The 25,625-nt window shown below is 44.7% G+C and overlaps 1 protein-coding gene across 3 annotated transcripts in view; it reads right to left on the bottom strand.

Moving 5' to 3' along the window:
* Positions 1-24,888, bottom strand: part of CRIM1 (cysteine rich transmembrane BMP regulator 1) — a 396,377-nt gene extending 371,489 nt beyond the window's left edge. For 2 of the 3 annotated variants that reach the window (XM_090045229.1, XM_090045246.1), the window contains exon 1: positions 22,418-24,883. In XM_090045229.1, the coding sequence (XP_089901355.1) occupies positions 22,418-22,745 (328 nt within the window). In that variant the 5' untranslated portion in view covers positions 22,746-24,883. Of the gene's footprint in view, positions 1-22,417 lie in introns of all 3 variants that reach the window. The other variant, XM_090045237.1, reaches the window with a different exon arrangement.
* Between the last annotated feature and the right edge of the window lie 737 nt (positions 24,889-25,625).

Raw genomic sequence — 25,625 nt, 5'->3', positions numbered from 1 at the left:
CACAATAGCTTAAAATGAAGTCGTATGTTGTGCGGGATGCATATACATTTGTGGGCGGCTGTGGGTGTGTGGAGTAGGGTGGCTGGGATATGTGAGGAGGTGTGGGGGGCTGTGTGTATGGCACTGAGAAGGTGGGTAGGGGAGTGTGTGTGTGTGTGTGTGTGTGTGTGTGTGTGTGTGTGTGTGTGTGTGTGTGTGTGTGTGTGTGTGTGTGTGTGTGTGTGTGTGTGCGCACACGCATATGTCTGGTGGAGTGTGCATGTGCGACTCACCCTATGAACACACCCCTTCTCCCCTTGCCTACCCTCACACTTCCAGCCCCAGGGTACCAGCATAGCCTATGCTCCCCAGTCCGGCAATGCAGCTGGCCTATGCTCCCCAGTCCGGCAATGCAGCTGGGACCCACGTGATGCTGGAGCAGTGCATGGGCAGGAAAGCAGGGAAATGACTGGGGATGGAGCAGGGCTGGGCTGCTCGCTCCTGCAGGCTTCCCCCTGGGTCCTACTGCCCCTAGCTCTTGTCACCTTTGACAGGCAGCCAGGAACAAATAAATATTCATTTACTAAATTTTTTAGGGCGCCCACGGGCCGGACAGGCTGGTCTGGTGGGCTACATTTTGCCAACCCCTGCCATAACCCCTAGATTTTCCACACATTAAAGTGGATTTAAGCACTTGTTATGTGGCTCAAAGTTAAGCCACTCTAGGTCAGGATTTTCTCTAAACTGCACTACCAAGCTCCTGTTCCATTAAGGTGTGGCCACTCCCCACAGATGTACCGCCCAAGTTGAAGCCCTCCAGTATCCCAGGATCTCTCACACCCCCACCACCCCACAGAGCATGGATAGTAGCCTGTCCTGGCTCACCAGCCCTCTAGTGGCAGCTCACAGCTAGAGCTCCTAGTTCCACCCCTACTCACCAGGCCTCTAGTGTGAGGGTCAGCTATGTTTTTTGGCAGAATGTCAAAAACACACACATCCTCAACTTGTAAAATGTTAGTATGTCAGGGGCAGACTGTGGCAAAGCTGCGTGGGGCCTGATCCTTGTTGTGGCAGTACAGCTCCAGCCTCTTCCCTACCATCTACCCTGAGGGTCACGTGCCAAGCAAAATACCTTTGCATGCCACTCTGACACCCATACCAGGGGCTGCCTACCCCTACTCCAGTGGCAAATCACAGCTGTGCAGGTGGGGAAGAGACAGGGGTTTCTAGACTAAGGGTGTGACTGCTCCAGAAAATCCAAGCTGGCACCAACACAAGCGAACACTTGTGTGGCTCACAGCATAAGCTGTAACAAGGCCCATAGCTAGCCATGTTAGTCTGATGTCAAATAGAAGGCAGACAAAACTTACACTTTACAAACTAACCAAAGTCGATATTATATTATATAGCACAAGCTTTAATAGGCTGGAGTTCACATTATCAGATGCTGTAAAAGAACATGCACAAAGCTGTGTATAGAAAAGAGAAAGAAATCTGAACACAAAAACCCAAAGGAAGGGGAGTGGGAGAGTGGGGACAGGGTAGTGCAAGAAAGCGGCAAACATGCAAGCAATAAACCCGAAAAGTTAACCCAGGCATGGGCTAAGAAGTTAAGCTGTGCACGGGCTAAGAAACCTCTGTGCCTTCCCCACCTGCACAGCTGGAATTTTCCAGGCAGCTAGGGGAGGCTATGCATGCAAAGGATGTTGTGGTCATGGATGATATGAATTACCCTGACATCAACTGGGAGGAGGAATCGGCCAGGTCTAGCCACTCACAAAAGTTCCTGACATGTGTACAGGACCCACACTTCATGCAGGGAAAATGCCATACTGGATCTGGTGTTAGCCTCTGGGGATGACCTGGTGGGGGAAGTGCTAGTACAAGGGAGGCTAGGGGACAGTGATCATGAAATGATCCAGTTTGCTATTCAGAGAAAGATGGGGAGGGTAACTAGCACAGCACAAATGCTTGACTTTAGAAAAGCCAACTTCGATGCACTCAGGGCAGTATTCAGGGACACACTCGGAGCCCAGGACACAGCTAGTATGGGGGTCCAGGAAAGGTGATCCTTCCTCAAGGAGGCTATCCTTGGGGCACAGCAGGACGCAATTCCACTGCGCAGGAACACGGGAAAAGGGTCCAAGAAACCTTCATGGTTGAGCGCGGATATCCAGGCTGACCTGAGGGCAAAGAAAAAAGCATACTGGAGTTGGAAGCAGGGGGCAGGGACAAAGGAGGAGTACACCTCCATGACCCGAGCTTGTAGGAATTTGGTAAGTGAAGCTAAAGCAGCACTGGAGCTCAGATTAGCTTCTGGGATTAAGGATAACAAAAAGTCCTTCTTCAAGTATATAGGTAGCAAGAAGTCTCGGGGTAACATTGGACCCCTATGGGGCAGAGCAGGGCAGTTGGTGACAGACGCGCAAGAGAAGACAGAACTCTTTAACAAGTTCTTTGCCTCCGTGTTCCTGTCTGCTGACAATGGGGTGCTCTCGGGTGATAGCATAGAGAGGCCCAGGAAGGATGCGAGTCCCCCGACTGCTAGTTCAAACCTAGTTAAGGATTACCTGGAGGGCTTAGATGTATCCAAGTCGGCAGACCTGGATGACCTTCATCTGCAGGTGCTGAGGGAATTGGCTGGTGTCATTGCGGAGACATTGGCACTGCTGTTTGAGGACTCCTGGTGCTCGGGCCAAGTCCCTGAGGACTGGAAAAGGGCCAATGTGGTCCCTATTTTCAAGAAGGGGAGGAAGGAAGAGCCTGGCAACTACAGGCCAGTCAGCCTCACTTCTATCCTGGGGAAGGTCTTTGAAAAAATTATCAAGGGCCACATTTGTGAGAGCCCTCTAGGGGAAGTGATGTTGAAGGGTGACCAACATGGGTTCGTGCCAGGCCAATCCTGCCTGACTAACCTGGTCTCTTTCTATGACCAGGTAACAAAGAGCTTAGATGTGAAGGAGGACGTCAATGTCATCTTCTTGGACTTCCAGAAGGCCTTCGACACAGTGTCCCACCTAATTCTGGTGGGCAAGCTGAGGGACTGCGGCACTGACGAATGCACAGTCAGATGGGTGGCAAACTGGCTACAGGGCACACCCAGAGGGTGGTGGTGGACGGGTCAATGTCGACCTGGGAGGGTGTGGACAGCAGAGTCCCCCAGAGCTCGGTCCTTGGGCTGGTGCTGTTCAACATCTTCATTAGCGACCTGGACGAGGGTGTGGAGAGCACCCTGGCCAAGTTTGCTGATGACACCAAGCTGTGGGGGAAAGTGAATACGCTGGCAGGCAGGGACCGCATCCAGGCAGACCTGGATAGGTTGGAGAAGTGGGCAGATCTGAACAGGATGCAGTTCAACAAGGACAAGGGCAGAGTGCTGCACCTAGGGAGAGGGAACCAGCTTTATGGTTATAGGTTAGGGGCTGCCCCTCTCGGCAGCACAGAGGCAGAGAGGGATCTTGGAGTCATGATTGACTCCAGGATGAATACGAGTCGCCAGTGCGACGAAGCAATAGGCAGAGCCAACCGCAGCCTGTCATGCATCAACAGGGGCATCACTAAAACAGGTCCAGAGAGGTCTTGCTCCCCCTCTACGTGGCACTGGTCAGGCTGCAGTTGGAGTACTGTGTCCAGTTCTGGGCTGCACTTCAAGAGGGATGTGGAGAACCTGAAGAGGGTCCAAAGGAGGGCCACTCGTATGGTTGAGGGCCTCCGTGGCCAGCCCTATGAGAAGAGGCTGAGGGACCTGAATCTCTTCAGTCTCCGCAAGAGGAGACTGAGGGGGGATCTTGTGGCTGCCTACAACCTTATCAGTGGCCACCAACAGGGACTCGGGGAAAGTCTGTTCACCAGGGCCCCCTTGGAGTCACCAGAAACAATGGCCACAAGCTGAGGGAGGATAGGTTTAGGTTAGATATTAGAAATAACTACTTCACTGTAAGGGTGGCCAGAGCCTGGAATAAGCTTCCCAGAGAAGTGATGCTCTCACCTTCCCTGGAAATCTTCAAGAGGAGACTGGATAGGCACTGGACTGGGGTCTTATGACCCCTCCCACCCCCAGTGCTCATTCCTGCCCATGGCAGGGGGTCAGACTAGATGATCTATCTAGGTCCCTTCCGACTCATTGATTCTAGTCCCTATTTAAACCATAGTCAAAACAATTCAGTCTCTGGATGATTTTTTGTTCTGCAATTTCCCATTCAAATGAGTTTTTAAAAGGTTTGCTGCCTGAGAAAAGCCACGCTCCAGCCAGTGACAGACTGTCCAGGGAAGTTAAAGCATTTTGCTGCAGGTCTGAGTGTCTTTCTGCAGCTGATGTAGATCCACATTCCCTTATTCCATCACACAGGAATGCTCCTCTATTGATCACACTGAACAGATGGGTGACTGTGAGCAGGTGATGGCGTATATGACATTGGCAGAATTGTAACCAAATGCACCTCTGATGTTATCACATATGTTGTTCAGTATAGTGATGTGGTCTATATTGACATTTGGGCAGAGAAGGCATTTGGGTCTGAGCCCCCACTGAGAATAAGACTTATATAGCCTGTTGCTTGAGGGATGCTATTAGAGATTGGCTTACCTGGAAGCCAAGACAGGTTTATCCCCCATGGCTACTTTGAGATGATCATCCTTTTCCGGGAGGTGATTGAAGGTCATTGATGATGCACCTCAGAGGTTCAAGCTGAAAGCTATAGGTGAGAACTGGAGGGATTCTGTTGTCTTTCTCCTATAGTTTCTTCAATGAAACCAAAGCTATCTATGGTCAAGCACACAAGAAGCCTTCCCTCTGGAGGTCCAAAGATGAAATGCCCCCCTTTAAAAGGGAGCTCCACCATCAGAGTGTGGTTGAAGGAACATTCAAGAGCTTCTGAACTGAGATTCTACCAAAGATAATATCATCATAGCCACTCCACGTGCCCCCAAATAAGGCGCACACCTTGTTCTTCGGAAGACAAAATAAAGAAAAGAAGTAGTTTCCAGAGCTATGGCTACATGTAGCAGGAATAGAGCCTAATCTTCAGCTTTCTCACCCTTCTTTCATGCTCAGACAAAAGCTGCAATTTTAACCCCTTCACAGCTGAACTGTCAGCATCACTTGGCTGCTCAGCCAAAAGCTGAAAATGGAATCCAGTCTTCAGCACCAGCTTAAGATGCACACCCCCAGTTTAGAGGGCTAGTTTTTAGGGGAAAGACAATTGTGGTATGCGAGTAAATACAGGGCTACCAAATCATACCATGAATATCTATGACATTATATTGAAAAAGTCCTAAAATTCTCTCTCACGTGCACATTTAGAAAGCTTTTCTAAGTCTACCTTCTAATTCTGAAGGCAGCAGGACTACATTCAAAAGCTTGCCTAAGACTACACCAATTAAGTAGTTGGTCCAATAAAAAAAGATATCCACAGAAATCCTTGCCTCTCCTATATTTCTTGGGCCATCCTGGCTAGAACAAGTCAGTCCAACACAGAAGCCACCTGTATAAAACGCCACATGTAAATAAAAGCAGTCTGCTTAAAAAGAATGGAGTAGAACTGTGAAACAAGAGCAGAGAGACATCAGAAGTAGTTAAAAGACATAAGATAGAAAAGATAACCTAACTAGCGGAAGAGCAAAACCATTCAGGAGGGAAGAGCGTTGTGATCACCTGCTGAGTACAGAGCAATTAATGGGGATTGCAGGTAGATTGCAAGGAGCCATGAAGTTAATGTCTGTGTTTAGCCCCTGGTTTTTAGTATCCAGTAAGGTTCCAAACCTTTGCTGGAAAAAGGTCTTACTAAAGCAGTTCCACCTTGTGAAAAGAATAAATATTGTACTATAAGTGAAGTCGTATGCATGACTGCTCCAGGCAGTAAAAAAGTTTTTTAAACCACTTTCTATTATACTCTCCTTTCACCCTTATTTTTTGCCCCATTACAACTTGCCTTGAAAAGGACCAGTACAAAAGGAGTTGTGCAAATGTATTAAACTAATGAGCTGTGGTTTCTTTTAAAACACGTGGCAATCTTACCATGCAAGTGTAACCCACTGATCAGGGTGTGTAATGCACTCCCCTCCATGCTGAAAGGATACCAGTGTTACAGAAAATTACAGCTGTTACAGTGTTACAGCTACAGCTTCCAGCTAATAGCCTAATATTTTAGTTCCTTAGCATATACAGCCTAGACAGTTCAGATGCTGGAGACCTTGATTAAGTAATATGAAGGCTTACAGACTTAAAAGAAAACAAAAACAAATAACCCCCCTAAATTTAGTCTTCAGACTATAAGCAAGTGCTTATTTCACACTGACAAAAAAAAAAAAAAAAAGAAAAGAAAAAAGTGGATTCTAGCGAAGGCAGCTTATAGGATAAACACAGACTGCCCCCCCCCTTTTTTTTTTAGTTATGTTGTGTATGTACCCAATATTGTGACCCTAGTTTTTCTGGAGACAAATTACCAAAGTTGGGAACAAAAAGGTTCAGCCTTTCTGCTGCCCACCCCCAATAAGATGAAATGTACTTAGAAGCATAATGTTAAAGGTATCAGTTGTTGTATGGATCAGGACCAAGTAAAAATATCTGCCAAATGTGCTGTATTCAAACTAAAATACATATGTGGAACTCTAATAAATAAAGCAGTATTATTACTACCTGTAAAGTACACATACCCCAAGCTTTACATTTCAAAAGCACAAGTCAAATGGGTACAAGGTATAAAACATCATGAAAGCCAAGGAAGACAGTACTTACCCCAGAGGCTGCTTTATGTACTGAGGCTGCTTTTTCTCAGGACAGTTTGCAAGCAGTTTGCTGGGAGCAAGAGGAGGAAGGGGAAGAGGAGCCAGGCACCACCAAATCCTGCTCCAGGAAGGTAAGGGAGCCAGAGCTGTCTGTCTGTTTGGCTTGCTAAATGTTTGTTTGGTGGGCTGTGTGTTTGGGCGTGTGCTCTGAGCAGCTGGAAGTGTTGCTAGCTGGGTGATTGCTGTCTGTCTGACAAAAACCCTAAGAGGGAACAGAGTATGTCCTGGCCCAGGGAACCATAAAAGGAGACTCCCTGAGCAACCAGGGAATGCCAGAACAGGGGCAGCAAACAGGGTAATTGCAAGCAATTTGCAAGTCAGTTTGCTACCCTTCCCTTTGAAGGGGATCCTTTAAGGTAAGCTCTCTTAATTAAAAGTAACTAACCTACGTGTATTTACCATAAGTAGCTAAAACAGTTAGACCACTACTTAAGCCCCTTGTTTAACTAGAGTCCAAAGTAAGGGAGAGTCTTCTAGGGAGTTTGCCTGGAAATGCTCTCTCACCTTCCTTCACTGTAAGCTTGGTGAAAGGAAGCAGGTTAGCAGGGAAAAAGGAACCTTTCAAGACCAAGGAGCAGGGAACGGGTCAGCTTACAAGGGAGTTTGCTAGGGAAGGTCTGCTCGGGGGAGGGGCAGGGAGAGAGAGGCACAAAATTAAGAGACCCAGAGAAATGGCTGGAGGATGTCAAAGACTAGAGCCACTGCTGCCAGCTCTTCCTCTGCTTGCATCTGTGATGCGTCTGTCCAGACAGGACTGCTCACCACTGAGGCTTCCACCCAGGTCCTCACTTGGTGCTGTGGAGACTGCAGCTTGCAGGTTTCTTCCAGTGATAGCCAGGTGGGGGAGTGCCTGCAATGTGAGTGGCGTCTCCTAGTGGTGTGCCCCTCAGGGAGCAAGCAAGAGAGCTACAGGAGAAAATGCCGCCACAAGGACTTCATTGATTTGATGTTGGAGGAAACCTCTAGGACTGCAGAGGAAGGAGTGCCAGAGGGACGTGCTAGAGAAGGGAAAGGACATGGCCTCCCAGGAAGGTGAAAGCTGGAAACTTGTGACCTCTGGCAGCAAGTAGAAGTTTTCATCTCCACCTGAAGCAGTTTGCAGAAGAACAGATATAGTCTTAGCAACAGAGCAGGAGGAGCATTTTCCATTGGTGGAAGAGTCTAAGTCAGGAATCCACAAGTTTGGGAGGATCAAGACAACTGCTCCCCGCCCCATACCCCCCCCCAAGAGAAAACAACAGGTGGCAATAGATGGAGACTAAGCTTTGCAGGGGACTGAGGCATCCATCTGCCAGCCTGACCCATCTCAGGACGTCTGCTGCTTGTCCAAAGCCCGTATCTGAGATGTCACAGAAGGAGTACCAAGACTTATCTGGTCCACTGATTCTTACACCATGTTGCTTATCCATGAGGGAACAAATGATACTGTCAGGGGTGACTCTGAACAGATCAAAAATGACTACAAGCTCTGGGTGCAAGGGACAGGGGCTCAGGTGGTCTTCTCCTCAATCCCTCCAGTCAAGAGGAAGGGCCCGGGCAAGATTGGACATATCCTGCAGATTAATGCATGGATGTGTAGATAGTGTTGCCAGCAGGGCTTTGGATTCTTCAACCATGGGATGTTGTTCCAAAGAAAAGGACTGCTAAGAGACAGGATCCACCTGATGAAGAGAGGGAAGAGCATCTTCACAGACAGGCTTGGTAAGGGCTTTAAACTAGGCTCACCAGGGGATGAAGACAAGCCCTTAGGTAAGTGGGGAATCTCCTGGAAGAAACACAAGCAGGAGGGGGCAATAGAGGAAGCCTTTTCATTCTTCCTGAGAAAACAGGGCAATCTGCTAGTTACCTCAGGTGTCTGTACATGAATGCACGGAGCCCAGGAAATAAACAGGAGGAACGGAATGCCCTTGTACACAGTCACAGAACTATTACATGACTGGAATAACAGAGAATTGGTGGGATAGCTTGCATGACTGGAGTACTGCCATGGATAGGCTTAAACTGCTCAGGGAGGACAGGCAAGGAAAGAGCTGGGCTTTATATAACAGATGCAAGCTCCACTATGAAACTTGGAGACAGGCCTGTTGAAAGTCTGGGTTAGAGTCAGAAGGAAAAGGAACTAGAGTCACATCATGGTGGGTGTCTGCTATCATCTACCAGACCAAGAGGAAGTGGTGGATGAGGCTTTCTTCAAACAGCTAGCACAAGTTTCCCAGTCACAGGCCCTGGTTCTCATGGGGGACTTCAAGCACCATGATATCAGCTAGGAGGGCAATACAGCAGTGCACTGACACTCCAGGAAGTTTTTGGAGAGTGCTAGGGACAACTTCCTGATACAAGTGTTCGAGAGGCCAACTAGGGGCTCTTCTTGACCTGCTGCTCACAAACAGGAAAGAACTGGTGGGAAACATACGAGTGGATGGCAACTTTGGCTGTAATGACCACGAGATGATCAAGTTCAGGATCATAAGGAAAGGAAAGAAGGAGAGCAGCAGAGTAAGAACCCTGGACTTCAGAAAAGCCATTTTTAACTCACTTAGGGAACTGATGGGCAGTACCCCTGGGAAGCTACTCTGAGGGGAAAAGTAGTCCTGGAGTGCTAGCTGTGCTTTAAAGAAGCCTCACTGAGGGCACAGGAGCAAGCCATCCTGATGCACAGGAAGACTAGCAAGTAAGGAAGATCAGCTTGGCTTAGCAGTAAACCCTTCAGTGAGCTAAAACTCAAAAAGGAAGCCTATAAGAAGTGGAATCTTGGATAAACAACTAGGGAGGAGTATAAAAGTATTGCTTAGGCACACAGGGATGGAATCAGGAAAGCCAAAGTACAACTGGAGTTGCTGCTAGCAAGGGACATGGAGGTTAACAAGAAGGGTTTCCACAAGTTTATCAGCAGCAAGAGGAAGACCAGGAAAAGTGTGGGTCCCGTACTGAATGGGGGAGGCAACCTAGTGAGAGATGATGTGGAAAAGGCCAAAGTACTCAATGCCTTTTTTACTTTGGTCTTCACAGGCAGGGTCAGCTCCCAGACTACTGCACCAGGCACCACAGTTTGGGGAGGAGGTGAGCAGCCAACAGTGGTAAAAGAATAGGTTAGGGACTATTTAGGAAAGCTGGATGTGTACATGTCCATGGGGCCAAATCCAAGTAACCCAAAGGTACAGAGAAAGGTCGTCAATGCGACTGCAGAACCACTGGCCATTATCTTTGCAAACACGTGGTGGTTGGGAGAAGTCCCAGACTATTGGAAGAAGGCAAATATAGTGCCCATCTTTAAGAAAGGGAAGAAGAAAGATCCAGGAAACCACACACTCATCAGCCTCACCTCAGTCTCTGGAAAAGTCATGGAGCAGATCCTCAAGGAATCCATTTGTGAGCATTTGGCAGAAAAGAAGGTGATTCAGAACAGTCAGCATGGATTCACTAAAAGCAAGTCATGCCTAACCAATATGATTGCTTTCTAAGACAAGATGACTGGCTCTGTGGATGAGGGGAGAGCAGTAGACACAACACTTTCGCAAGGCTTTTGATACAGTCTCCCACAACATTCTCACCAGCAAGGGAAGTTTACGTTACATACTAGGAAAAACTCTGTCTAGAAGGGTAGTAAAGTACTGGAACAGGCTACCCACAGAGGTGGTGGAATCTCCTTCCTTGGAGGTTTTCAACACCCGGCTAGACAAAACCTTGTCTAGGATGAGCTAATTTTGGAATGGTTCTGCTTTGAGCAGGGTGTTGAACTAGATGACTTCCTGAGGTCCCTTCCAACCCTAATTTTCTATGACTTAAATCAAGCAGCATAGAAAATATGCTTCTACCAGCAACCCGTTGAAGCTACAGGCATCTCCAAGTAGCAACAAGTATACCAGCTTTAGGGAGTGGGAAGCAGAAAAGGCTTATACTTGCCACAGTTGTACACATCACAAGTACAGTCAGTCCAACAGAGAATAGCCACCCATGTAAAACTCCACATGTAAATAACACATCACAAGTATCTAGGAGCCTGAACTGCTTCTGGGTCTTTTGTACTTGATAAGGGGAGGAGGGACTAGTCACCCCCTCCAGGTGATCTGGCAGTCTGCTCTGTAAAGCTCCTCAGAAAGACTAGGCTCAGGAGCCTTCTAGGAAACAGCAGCTCTTAGAACTGAAGGCAACTGCTTGCATTAAATTCAAGAGATACTGTGATGTTATGGAGAGTTAGAGAAAGCCACAACAATGTGTTTGGATTTCTTTAAGTAGAAAAAAATACATGGGGGAAAAGTAGCACACACACACACACATACACAATAACAAATTATTACAGCTCACTACACATTCTGTTCTTCCGAGTAAGTGACATGCAGATAAATAGAAAAACAGTTCTTGAATTCTTGTGCTAGGTGTTCAGCTACCAAAGATAGATTACTGCAGTGAAACAGCAAGGGCAAAATTTGATCTGCAAAACTTGAGTTTTTTTCTCCTTCACATTCTCCTAATTCATCTTCCATTGCATTATCTTCATACAGCACAAATTATTTTAGTGAATGTAATAGTGAAATTGAAGCCATTTTCATTTCCACATGGTCCAATAACAAGTTTTGCTACTTCATCTGTTTCAGGATGAAGAACTTTGTAAGTCTTCAGACATTCAAAAGTGATATTAAGAGTTTTTGGATAAAATTACTAGGTATTTATGTCAGTAATACACCATTCGATATTAATTGAAAAATTTTGAAAAAAAAAAAGCACACAAATATGGAGTCCAATTTACAAAGTTTTGAATAGGAAGCAGCTTGCAGGAAATCTTCTGCTTCAACATGCAGAAGATGTGAATGAGTTGATGTTCTTATTACAAAAGTTCCTCACATATCCTTAGTCTAATGGATGGAGACATATTCACAATGAAGATGTTATCAACTTCAGGTTAAATAAGTCCAAAAACAGTTTTACTTATTCCAATGAACTGAGCATCACCATACAGCCTGACATACTGCTTACCAATTTAAGTGTCATCAGTGAGACTGGCCCACTAAAAGTTCTTCTCATTGCGACTGACAATGCTGCCAATATAAAAGAGCTGCTTCAGTTTTGTTGATGAGTAGTCACACCCATATTATAGATGGGCTGCCTATATGACAACTCTTCTTTCATGATCTTGATGGTATGAGGCTCTCTCATCACATGCATCAAAACTAAAAAGCATTGTCAAGTTTTTTGGGTTTTTTTTAAAAAAGGTAGCCACAGCCATATTTCAACATCACTTCATACAGAATTCACCTGCATCCACACTGAGCAAGCTTTACTCAATAATCATCCTCTTCATTCCGTTTCTCAAAGATCTTCAAAGATGGAAGAAAGCATTTAACTCAGCTGCTGCTGAAGGAAGTAGCCAGGTACTGCCTCCAAATAATCCACACTGATATTGACGATAAAGTCTTTTGGCTGCAAAAATCCATAATTATTTCTCTGTTTGTGCCTGTCACTCAGTTCATTCAGAATATGGAGAATGATAGTTCTACACTGTCTGATGCATTTCTTAATAATCAGGAACTCGTTCTGAACATTTGGAAGAATACTGAGAAAAGTCCACTAACAAAAAAAAGAGAGAGCGAGATAGAGAGAAAATAATATGGGAGCAGGAGATGGGGAAGAATATCAGATGATCATTCCTGCACATAATCCTGCCTACCTTCTTGATTCATGTTTCCAAGGCCATGACCTTTTGATGATGAATTTGATTCAGCTTGCAGCTTTACAATAGCTGTTGCAAATTTCGAAGGATATAAAAAACAAACAACTTGGCAAAGGTAGCAAATTATAAAGCAAGCAGCAGTCATAAAGCAGTTATAAAGCCCAGTCAGTCATAAAACAATGTAGAGTTCAGCTGCTGGGAGTGCAACAGAGCAACTTTTTCCATGGTGGAAAGGGTTGTGTTCGTGCAGACTAGCTGCAGCAACATTACTTTAACTTCCAAGAACTATGGTGTGTACAGAACAACTGACTAGCTTAGGGAAAATCATCTACACATCCCCACTCCCTCAGTGGAAATAGACTGAAGACTTTCACTGCTGGGAAGCTGGTGAATGTGCATCACAAGTTGAGATTAAAAAATAAAATGTAAAGATGAAGGAGTTAACATTCAGATGAAGGAGATACTGATGAGGATGATGCAATTAAAGTAGTAAAAACTGATCAAAATATAAAAGATGCTTGAAGGAGTTTGTGTCCCACTACTTAGCATAACTGCACTTAAGAAAAATAAACCACCACCTTTTGTTGTGTTTATTTGTTTTTTTAATTGCCATGCCCATTTTATTTTTGTTTAATTTTTTTATTTTGTAATGGTTTGGGCTGACCCCGAGTTTCCAGAATAAAACAAGGCAAACTCTTCAGTGTTGAATATTGTTCACATTTATACTTATTTAACAGTGTTAGTTATAATAATTCATTACAGTTTTTGAGAATTGTATTTCACCATTTCACTTTTGGTAATTAATGATCAAAATTAAAAAGAATCTCTTTTTACTGTTCAAATAAACTAATAAAATACTTTATTCTCATTTGACAATATTTGGCAGGTCAACTGACCAAGTATTTTTTTTGACTGGTCAAATACCCAGTGTTATTCTAGGTCTTCCTCCAGTTGTGTCTAGGGGTCTTATTATTTGGGTATGCAGCTAGCCTTCAGTCATAGGGACAATAAGATAATTGTATTTGGTACAGATAGACCGTTGCAATAATTTGCTGGAAGAGTTGATTTGCTTATTTCCAGATTGGGTGGGCTGGGGAATGATGGCTGTATTCCATCTGTATACCTGCATAGGATCCTTCTGTTGATGAAGTGATGGCAAACAGCATTTCAGAAAAGGCCCAAAAATGATGAGGAGATTCAAACTTGTCAGCAGCTACCAGGCTGTGTGCTTGCACCTAAGCTGCTTTTTGCTGTTTCAAGGAATCAAATCTGGGCCTGAAAATTCTTCAGGGTAGCCACATACAAGCTGGGGGAGAATCCAAGACTGCAGAAGCAGAACCAGGGACCAGGAACCTGAGCATCTACAAGAAGGAAGCAAGCTGGGGGGCCTGACATCCAGAAACTGTAGTCAAGGCTATGCCAGAGACCAGGAGCTGGGAAATCCAGGGACAGCAAGACAGGAAGAGAAGCCAGATTAGAGCAGCATCTTGAAAAGAAGTGGTTAGTGTGGACTGAGAATGGACTCAAGAACCAGGGCTAGAAATGTAGAGGATGAGGAAGCCACTTCAGAAGAGATGCACTGTTTAGCCAGAACATACCTAGTTGTCTATGACCATACCCCAGGGGTGGGCAAAATGCAGTCTGGGAGACAGATGTGGCCTGCCAGGCCATTCTATCCAGCCGGCAGGACCCCTAAAAAATTTAGAAAATTAATATTTATCTGCCCCCGCTTCCTATCATGCGGCCCTTGATGACTTGCCAAAACTCAGTAATAAACCCTCTGCCCAAAATAATCGCCCACCCCTGCCATAGCCTCTCCAAGGACAGCATAAATAAGTGGCCTTTTTCAGTCACAGAAAGAGCCAGCTAAGACTGTGCTAACTGGTCTCCCCACCCACCAGGAAAGCTATACCACTTAACAGCTAGGGACAGACTCTACACAAACTGGTTTAAGTGATCAGAAACTTGTTTAAACCTGTAACAGACCAGATGTTGAATGTAGCATCAGACTTATGCTACCGATTTGGGTCAAACCAGTTTATGCAATATCTGTCCCAGACCCTTTGCTGGTTTAAGATAAACCAGACACCCCCAGCATCCTCTCTGGGCTGGGTGGGGCTCCCTGCTCCACCACAGAGCTGGCCCCTCTCCTCTGCTCCTTGGCTGGAGCTCTGGCAGAGACTTGCAGACACAGCAGGGTCTGCCTGGCTTCCCACTACCTACCCCCCCCATCCTCACTACTCAAGCAGGAATCCTTCCCTCCCATCTCCCACAGCACAGACCCCAGCCCCACAGACCCTAGGCACTTAGTATGCTAGCTAATGCTGAGTGGTGTCTGCGTGCGTGTGTCTCTCTCTTTCCAATTTCCCTGGGACAGGCAGACAGAACAGTGACCACTGAGGGCATTTTGGAGCTAATCAACAGGTCAGTCAGTAACCTGTTTAAGAAGAGTCTGAAGTAATGGAAAGAGCCTATTGTTTTGCTGATGAGGTGATAATCACTGTTATCAGCCCCTGCTGGCTTGCTTGCCTGTCAGTTTGCTGCAGACAGGATAAAGAAGGAGGGAGACAGAGACTGAAAAGCTCCATATCATCAACAGATGCATGCACTGCACACACACCCTTGCCTCAGTGGTAGCAGAGGGCTGGGGTCTGGCAACACTCCTGCCCCTTGAGCAGCCAGCAGGGAAAAGCCTGGGATCATGCAGGCAGACCTCCCTAATAAGAGGTCCTCCAGGGGCCTGGCTATGCCCCACCTCAGCTCAGTACCGTGCAAGGGAAAGGAGGGTTGCTTTAGCGCCCCCCGCCAGCTTCTACCCTGAGCCACTGCAGACTTGTGCCTGAATTTCCTCAGTCCATACAGAATGTCTGTCCAGTCACAAACCAGTTCAGCCTAGCCAAGTTAGACTATCCTTCAAAGATCGAATCAATTCAAGCTGAGACTTTTTGAATGTCTGTCCCTAGCCATCAAGTCTAAAGCTACAGTTCTTGCTGGAGGGCAACTGCCATAGTAAACAACTGCTCTGAAGGATAAGAGCTATTTATTTCAGTGTTAACTCCAAGGACTACAGTCTACGAGAACATTTTGCCAGCTAAAATGGATGCAATTCCCCCATGTGGACAATCATATTCTGGACTAAGTGACCACGTAAGAAGTTCTGTACATTGCTGGATAACAACTTGCAATATACATCTATACCGGTTTAAAATTCACAACCCAGTATAAAGCCTAGGGATCAACATTCACTATTTTACATATGGGGAATACACCAAAAGAGAACTAATCATGTTATAATTTTCCTTAGCTACCTGGAACTGTGTTCAACAGCATTCCAAGGGGCAGCAGCATTATGAAAGCATTCCCAGTGGCCATGTAAAAAGAATGTTACCAATAAGGGATTTGAGTGTTTAGATACAAAGCATTTAAGTAATTAAAGAACACCGAATTTTTTAAATTTATGTTGTTCAGAGAAAGATTCTGAGAGCCTACAAGCTACCCACATTTTTTTCAATTCACATAGGCACTGAATTACTATTTGGTGCTGATAATACATAAGAGAAAGACAAAATCAGTTTCATTGTTGACCGCTACATGAAGTACCCTGTAGAACGTCTTTTCTCCCATTTCTGATTTCAGCTATACAATCCCCTCTATACATAATGCTCCCCCCTCTCCATATCTTGGTAGGAAGATAAGCAGACAGCCCCAACAAGACATAGACAGGAAAAAGAAAAAACTTTCTAAAGGAATTGCATTGCACAACAGCCTACACTCATCTCAGTACACAGGTTTTGTTTATGCCCCAAAGTCATCCACTTATAAGATAAAGAGTAACATTTTCAAAAGGTATTTGGGACATGGTCATGCTAAAAGCAAATTGAACCAAATCATTTTACAAACAGGAACAAAACTCTTCAATGAACTAGAAGTTTTCATAAGTTTTACCAAACACTAGGCAGAATTTGGTATCAAAACCTACAGACAATTAATGCAAATAAATCTGGAAAAATATTAACAACAGTCCTCAGAAGCAAAAATGCCTTTGCTTTCTCGAGAAAAAAGGGGACAAGAACACCGTTCTAATTTAGGTTTTCTTCAGTCTTAATGAGATCTTGTAACAACAGCTTTTATAATTTCATTTCCTTTTCTAAAAGGTTTCAGATTGTTTGATAGGTGCCAACCTATTTGTTCTGAGAAAGTGAATTTAGTTGTGTTTATGCTTCTCTGTATGTAAGTTTTGTACATTTCTATTTTTTCTCCTCCAAAAAGTAGTTAAAATCTTCATATGAACCCAGGAGATTTTTGTTTCTAAGGCAAGGTACACTGTTTCCCCAACAGCCAACTAACCAGTGACTAGCAGTAACTTGTGCCAGTAGAAAGATGCAAATACATCCTTTAGCACACAAAGAACACGAGTGCTGTGGCAATATAGCAAATTTCCACAGTCTTCCTAAGTAATGTACCAGAAGTATATCGTAATTTACATAAATATGTATTATCCAGTTAGCTAAATGGAAGTTCCTCCTAATCCCAATAAGGACCCTCTTCTTTGAAGTTAGGTACAAAGCAGACAAGGCTCAGACACTATAGACTAGTTTTAAAAAAGGCTAGAGAGCTATCTATTCTTAAGCTATCAGTTTAAGAAAAGGAAAACCCATACAAGTTAAAATTAATATATCAGTTTAAAATGTTCAATACATGGAATTCAAAGATAAATTATTAACTGTAATGGAAACTCTAAGTTAGGAGTTTGAATGCCACACTGATGGGAAATGCTACATTTTGCACTACATCACATCACTACAATTCATCATTTTTGCTGCAATGTCTTACTAGGCAATATTGCCACACTTACCCAGCTTGAACATATTCTTAGAAAAAAAACAAGATACAAAAGACAACTAATAACCTACTTCAAGGCCCAAAACAAGTTAGTGTTCTCATTACAGGGTTAAAAACCAAAGCAGTTATAACTCCAAATTGTAATTACTACTTTGTATGCTGCTGCTGCCATGAAGGTGAATGGCAAGGTTTAAGCTACTTTTAAGTAGCTAAAAAAATGGTCCTCACCCAGCAGGCAAAACTGGTATGCAAATATGTAACAACCATAATACAGTGCCCAGCCAAATTTGGAGGATTCCTCTGCATATGGAGCATCTTTGAGTCAGCCACATACCCAGGCAGCAAATATATTCCTTCTAAAGCAAGCCAGGTTGACGGCAATAGGGAATGAGAAGCCATACAACAAACAGGTCAGCAGTGAGCGCTTTGACAAAATGCTTGTGTGCTTTAACTCTGAACAGTAGGAACCACTCACCTCCAAATATAAAAAGGTGAACCTTGTACCCAAGACTACAAAGTTGTCTTTTTCAGTATGAATACCTGTTTATTAGGAACTCGGATTCACTTTATTTCTTATCACTTGTTACATCACAAGCATTTTCAAGTGTAGAGAGTTTTAGAACTTCTAACATGAGGATATAAAATAAAAGGCCAACTTATAAAGGCTGAGGTGACTGATTTTGTGAACCCATTATAAATGTATACACCAAGAAAAAAAAGCACCTGGAACACCAGAGTCTTGAGATAAGTATAGGGCACCCACAATAAGCAAGTAGGTCAGTTGTAGTTGCACATGTCCAACATCACTGAAGGAAAAACTCTCTCACCAATCCATAGATTTAATGGTTAGCTTTCAAATAACTTTTAGAAAATCCATAAACGCACTCATAGGAATGTATATAAATAAAAACTGTCCTAAAAAACAAAACCATACTATTACATACAACACCCCACCCCACCCCTCAGAAGAAGTATAAAACAACATGTGATAGATGTTACTTACATAGAAGTTAAGGCATCATTCAAGACATTCAGATACTGTGATGACAACAGTGGTATAAGAATCTAAAAAGAATACTGTGGTTTTAAGGAGTTTTCCAAAATTGACTAAGACAGTTTTAAAACATTATGTACACACTATATTTTTAAAATATTAAATTTCTAATATTAGATTGATTTTGTATAATTTCCTATGCAACTGCAACACAAGTATGATGTTATATTGAAGATTCAGTAGTCAACTTTTTATAAAACTGCTTATACAAACAGCTCATTCCTTTAGATACTATAAAAGTTAGTACCTGTTCTCAGTAAGTTAGTTAATTAGTGTCATCTAAAAGTAGCAAAAGGAAATAGTAAGATTTTTTAATTTGTCACAGCATTTTCCCCTATTCAGATCTGCTTTACACTGAAAATTAGCCAAAATTTTACTTGCACCTATCAACTTAAGTATTTTAAATTAATAATTTGTTTTGATATTGAATCACTTATACACAATGGAAAATCTCTGCACCAAAATGAATACACAAGTTCTAGCAAAAATTTTCCAGTCTTCTCTACTAGGCCTTGTCTTACTAGAGAGAAATGAAACTGACAAGTGCTTTAGGTTTCACACGTTGGCAAGCTATATCAGGTTGCTTTGTCTTCAGTAATATTTTACCTAAATTTATATGTCATGCATTGCCATAGACTAGCAAAGAACATTCTGAGCACTAGCAGAGTCCAGAAACTAAAATCCCCATGGAACTTTCACCTGAATCACTGGAATGCTTCAGCAAGCAATCCCATTTGGAATAAAACTGAGCACAAATTAACCCCAATGCTGGAATAGTTTAAAATCTCCTGATTAACTATTAACAATCATGTAGTTTCCTCCAATCTTACACACTTACTTTGTCACAATGCATGCATCATGTAGCTTCCAGTGCTCGTAGTGCAACTCAAAAACTGTATAACAATGTAACTATTGTTTATCCATGATATAATATCACTATATGAACCAGTCTGAATCCACCTACTCTTTTCCAGAGTATGATTTTTTTAAAATGGCAGAGTGGTGATCTCCATCTAAAATAAAATAAGAGCAAAAAAAAGGTACCTAGAAGTAGCAGATGCTACTCTAACATTAATCATTGATCTAGCACAAATTCTGACAGAGGAATACATTTGTCAAGTTATCAGTGATACTAATGGTTGCATTGTCTTCTTGCCTGCAGAAGGAAAAAACTGCATATGAATTCGTCCACTGGCAAAGTCCCTACAAAATTGCTTATTCTCTAAAAAAAAAAACCAAGAACATCAAATTCATGTTTTTGGGCTTGGCAAACATAAACCTAAGTAACTGTAGTTGCACCAGGCACAAATATCATCAGTCTCTAAAGGTAACTGCAGAATCCTGAAATCACAAGTTTTTCTGTAACCAAAAGCGTTTGTGTTGAAGCTGGCTTTGAACTAAAGCGTTTGTGAAGTCTTAAAATTAAAAGGGAAAAAAGAAAAAAAAATCTACACTTACAACTGTGACCAGTAGGGGTCATTTCAGTGTAAAGATTGCAGTGAAAAACACATTCAAAAGGGGAAAAAAAACTTAAAAAGAGTAAGACTACATCAATTTCTATTCATACAGGTCTGAATGTTGTTTCCTTGGCTTGTTGGTGAATAAAACTGATAACTGAGTAAATTCAACAATTCCCTGAACTGCAACAAATAATATGCAGAGAGAAACTCCTCTTCAACATGGCATAGTATTAACAGCTAGCGATATATCAAACAAACAAACCTGTCACACTTCTATCTGCAAGTTAAATAAAACTGTCTTAACCTGGGGAAGGCAAGGGGGGATTGTAATCTAATTCTAGCTGGTACGTATGTACACATGAAACATTAAGAGTTCTCCTGCTCCTTCACTCCCAATAAGAAACAGAGGAGGAACTTGTGCTCAACAGTTTAATTGCTCTAGGATGAGATAATTATAAGTAAGAATCCTAACAAAAGAAGTGTTTAACCCAATACTATATCCTCAATGCAGCAATCTCTCAACTGCTTCTTTCATTTAAGATCCCCAGAAGTAAATCCCTAAATAGTCTCCTTCACAACTGCTAAACTGTCTGCTTCATGACTATGTTCCAGTCACAGAACGCTAATTGAAATATGATCTTGCCTGTGGATCCTTCATACTATTTTCAATAATAGTCTATGGGATGTGTTATTAGTTAAAATCAAGTAACATTCAGGCTGCATCACTGCAAAAGAATGAGATGTTCCTGAACTGCCAGAGAAGTCCGTATTGTGATACAGTAAGAGAACTGGAATGTCAAGACATTTAACTGCCATATGCTTTCACTGTTCCACTCCATTTTTACAGGAACAGTTTAAAATATGTTCAGACTTTAAACAAGAACAGAAACCATCATTCAAGCAACAGAAAACTTAAAATCATCACTCACTATATACTTTTAATGTGCTGAATACACACGTTCCTGTTAAGTCCACCTCTACATAAAAGACGAATGAGAAGTAAAACAAACAAAAAACTCCAAACAAAATGAAAACAAACCAAACAAAAAGAAAAGAACCAAGACTCTTGCAGAAGTCAGCTCAAGACTGTTCTTACTAAACTATTATTACTAAAACATAGAGCATCCACTTGCAGTTCATTACATTGTCGTCACTGAAATCACAAGTGGGAGAAACTTGACCAGAAAGCTGTTTAACATAGGACTGACCAACTGCCTACTTATTTCTATACTGATCATTTGTGGCTACTTGAAGTTAAGTTATTTTGGTATCTGGTACTAGTTTATAAGTTTACCAAGCAAAGATATTTAGACGGTTCTCAGTTTTGGCAGGGGGGAGCTCTTTTAAAAGACATACAAGACACTTTTTGGACTACTGCCGCCTCCTCAAGAGATTTCTGGACTCTGTACTGCCCTCTACCTCTCAGCCCAGTAAGAGCCTCTCTACTATTCCTTTCCAGAATTGTCCAAGCTCACCCCCCCCCCAAAAAAACCTCCATATACAATTATGTATTTTCCACATAAAACTCCCAGTAATTTATAATCTCTCAACAGTGCTGCACCCCACCCCCTTGCCTTTCAGCTTTCCCTTGCTCAGCTCTTTGGTATGCGACCAAGGTACGCAGCAACTCTTTCCTGCCAGAGTCATCAAGTGAGCTCTGGGAGGAAAACAGCCCTGTGTGTCTCGACTAAGGAGCCACCTCCACCCCGTATGGAGGAGGCGGGAAGTATGAGCAGAGCCTCGGCCACAGGGATTCCCCTCCTCTAGTAGCGGGGGTAGAGGAGGGAAAACTTGGGGGGAGGGGGGGGTGTAAAAATAATAATTTTAAAAAAAGAAAAAAAATCAGTGTCTTGCCACACATCAGCTGCTTGGAGGGGTGGGGGATAAAAAAAAATCCATGCCTTGTCATATATTAGCTATTTGTGGTGTAAAAAAAGAAGAAAGAAATCCTGTCTTCATAGTTTCATAGTTGTTAGCAGATAGGAAGGGACCTTACAGATCATCTATTTGGAAGGGGAGGGGGTTAAGAAAATTTGTGTCTTGTACATATTGGCTGCTTGGAGGACAGTTAAAAAAAAAAATCTGTCTTCATAGTTTCGTAGTTGTTAGGGGCTGGAAGGGACCTTACAGATCATCTACTGCTTGGAGTGGGGGGTGAAAAAAAATCCACATCTTCAGTTTCATAGCTGTTAGGGGCTGAAAGGAACCTTACAGATCACCGGGTCTCGTCACACATCGGGTGCTTGGAGGGGGGTAAAAAATAAATCAGTGTCTTACTACATATGGGGTGGTTGTAAAAAAATAAATCCGTGTCTTGTCACACGCATCGGAGGAGGAGGGGGGAGGTATGAAGTGACAGGAAGAGGAAGGGAAAAAAGTTTGCAACCCGTGCCCGCCCTTTGTGTTCCCTGACGGGGAAGGAATCCGGAATCGGCATCACGCGCGGGGTCTTGATCCCGCTGCTCGAGGGGGGCCTCGCAGCTCCCAGCCCGCGGCTCCGCCGGGGGCTGCGCCAAGGGCGGGCGGGCAGACCTCACCCGCGGCCCCCACGACAGGCAGGGAGGAGAGCCGTGCCCGGGGCAGGCTCCAGCTGCGCGGGAACCCCCCCGCTCCCGGGCCCGGCGTTACCTTCGCAGACGCCCACTTCGTACTCGGTGATGGAGTCGCCGTTGAGCGGCGGGCGAATGACACAGCGCAGCCCGCGGTCGCAGGCGCCGTGAAGCCCGTAGACGCCGCCGCACGTCTCGTTGTGCTGCCGGGCGCACATGAAGCAGCAGCCGCAGATGCCCAGCACGATGCTGCCGGCGCAGCTCCGCGGCTCCTCGCACTTGGACTCGTCGCACGGCAGGCACACCAGCGCCCGCGCGCCCGGGCCGCCCAGCGCCAGCAGCGGCAGCAGCAGCAGCAACAGCCGCCAGCCCCAGCCCGGGCGCTGCCTCCCCGCTGCCAGGCGCATCCCGGCCCGGCGGCGGCGCTGGGCGCGGGCGTCCGCAAGAAAACTTTCCCCTCAGCGGCGGTGCTGCCGGCTCCGCACAAAGTTGCGCCGCGCCCCGAGCTGCTCTGCCCAGCCCCGGCCCCAGCCCGCACTCGCGCCTGCCTCCGCCGAGCCGAGCGCTCCCGCCCCTCCTGGGCCGGCCCCACCCCCCCTCCCTGATTGGCTCCCTCCCCTGGCTGGCCCCGCCCCCGAGCCGCTGTCCCTCCCCCCGCCCGCCCGCCCGCCCGCCCGCGCTTCGTCCTCAGCCCCTCCCCCGCCATGGGGCTTAGGGCGCGGGTTGAGGTACGGCGGCTCCCCAGCCCGGGCGCTGAGCGGGGGAGGGGAACTCTGCGCTTCCCGCCGCCTCGCAGAGCAGAGGCAGCTTCACCGGGTCCCGGACGTACAGCGGGTATTGTGACTGCCCCGCGGTCCGTTGGGGGGGGGGCCCTCAATGGCCCTAACGGCTTTAACTGCCGCGTTCGGCTGTGGGGAGGGGTCGCGCTCTCTGCCCCCTGCGCTGGACGCCCGCGGACTGCTCATTCCGGCCGGAGCAAGGCAGAGCTGTGCGGAAACCTCGGGAGTTTCCACCGTGTGGACCCCGGGCGGGCACGGGCTCTCTCGCTGGTACAAGGATATGCAAGCCTCCCCAGTGATCAGGGGATCTCCCTGTCAAACCGGCCGCCCTGCCCGGCCTGGAACCAGAAGAACATTTCTCAGAAGAAGTGCAAGGCTGTGAAATAATGAAGTGGAGGACTCTGTGCACTGACTGAATTAGGCATCTGCACCAGAGCCCAGCCCAGAGTGGGGCAGCGTGGGTAATGCAAGTGGGAACTGCAAATAAACACATAAAGAAGGCCTTTCCTTCCTTCCTGTTCTGGGCGACAGGGCAGGCTTGGTGGCGAATTGCAACTCCAAGCTCACGTCGCACCCTAGGCCCTCACCAGGCTGCTTTTTTCCTTTTTTTCTTTGTGTGGGAAGTTGAAGGTTTTGCCGGGTATGGTTGGATAGAGCAGGGTAGGAATCGTTTATAGAGGGCTTTGGTCTGAAGGACCATGTGGCCAATGTCCCAACCGCATGATGGCATGTTAGGCACGACATGTAATACCGTGAAGGTGTCTGTCACGGTGTGATGTTATGAATGTAACAACGCTGTGCTCTTGGTTTGATGGTAATTTGTCTTTGCTTTGTATATTGGTCCTAGACCCCAGAGGGGGCAACTTTTTGTACCCCAAACCCCTGAATAAAGTAGTTAAAAAGTCAGAAGTCCTTCCTTCCCTTAACTCTCAAGTAAAGTGTAGGGGAAAAAGCCAGCTGCTGGCAGTCCACAAACCCGCACAGGCTGAGAGGACCAGCAGCCCTCCGGGCTTCACCTCCACCTTTGTTCAGTGCCAAATGCCAAAGGCACCCGCTGTGGCCAGCTGTATGAAAGCTCTGTGCACCAAGCTGATGCCTGAGCAAATGAAAGGAAAGCAATGAGGGATGTGCAGGAGGTCTGTCCAAACCACTCGCTTGCCTCCATTCTTGACAGCAAGCCAATGTCCTGACGGGCCACAGGGGAGCTGGGAGGGTCTGGTTTCTCCACAAAGAATCAGTCCTTCCATAGTTGCAAAAAGGAGAGGATCCTTTCTCATAGATCCAGCCATTTCTATTGAGTTTAAAAATTTACTTGTTCTGTTATCAGATAAAACAGAGTATGTGATAAATGAGAGAATAATGTAAATTTGCTTGGCAGGTACAATTGTGTCAGCTCTCACAAGGTTGAGGTGGGAAAGTCTTTTTACATATTGGTGCTAATGATGTTGGGAATTTTAGTAGAGAGGTTCCTGAAACTAAATATAGATTACCAGAGAGAACTCTATGTCTGGCCTTTATGACTTCTCCAGTGCCAAATACATGGCCAACTTCATGGGGGGAGAGTGGAAATTAGCAATCTTGAAGATAAAGACTAGAGGCATCAGGGCAGAATCCATGGCCAGCAGGATAAAATATAGACTTTTTTTTTTTCAAATTGTTAATAATGATAGACTTTAAGGCAGATTTTTTTCATAAATCTTTCTATTCTGCATTTGGAAAGGATCATAGAATCAAAATCATAGAAGTAGGGTCAAAAGGGACCTTAGGGGGTTAAGTCCAACCCCCTGCCAGGGCAGGAGAAAAAACTGGGCTCAAATGATCCCAGGTAGGTAGGCATCAAGCCTTCTCTTAAAGACCTCCAGGGTAGGAGCCAGCACCACTTCCCTTGGAAGTTGGTTCCAGATCCTAGCTGCCCTAACTGAAGTAGTTCTTACAGATGTCTAATCTAAGGATAATGTAATACATAAAATAGCTCTAAAAAAGTTGGCTGAGGAGATTTAAGACCTACTGACAATTATTAATAAGTATTCTGAAATTCAAGAAGACAAGGAGTGTGAATGTGCCAGTATTCAAAGGGGGCAAGCAAGTTAACATGAATAACTAGAAAGTAACCTGATATCAATGCTGGGCAAAATAGTAGAAAAAAGTGTTATGGGATTCAGTCAATAAAGAATTAAAGAATGAGAATATAATCCATGCCAATCAACATGGCATTAATAGAAAACAGATTTCTTGTTAAACAAATCTGATGTTATCTTTCGATTTTATATATATATATATATATATATATATATTACAAGGTAACTGTTAATTTTTCACTTGGTACCATGTAACATTCTGATTGAAAATTAACCTTTTATGATATCTATAAAACACCTTAAATGGATTAAACCTCACAAACTCTTAGATTTCAAAAAAGTACTTGTCAATGGGGTCCTTTTCAAATGAGATAAGTATTGGATAGGCAGAATGCTATGCAATAATTTATTCATAAACTGGAAAACATTA

Source organism: Crocodylus siamensis, chromosome 1 (genome assembly GCF_052110815.1).
Source record: "Crocodylus siamensis isolate JL-2025a chromosome 1, ASM5211081v1, whole genome shotgun sequence".
NCBI lineage: Eukaryota > Metazoa > Chordata > Crocodylia > Crocodylidae > Crocodylus > Crocodylus siamensis.
Note: the sequence above shows the minus strand (reverse complement) of the source record. Positions and strands in the feature narration are given on the sequence as shown.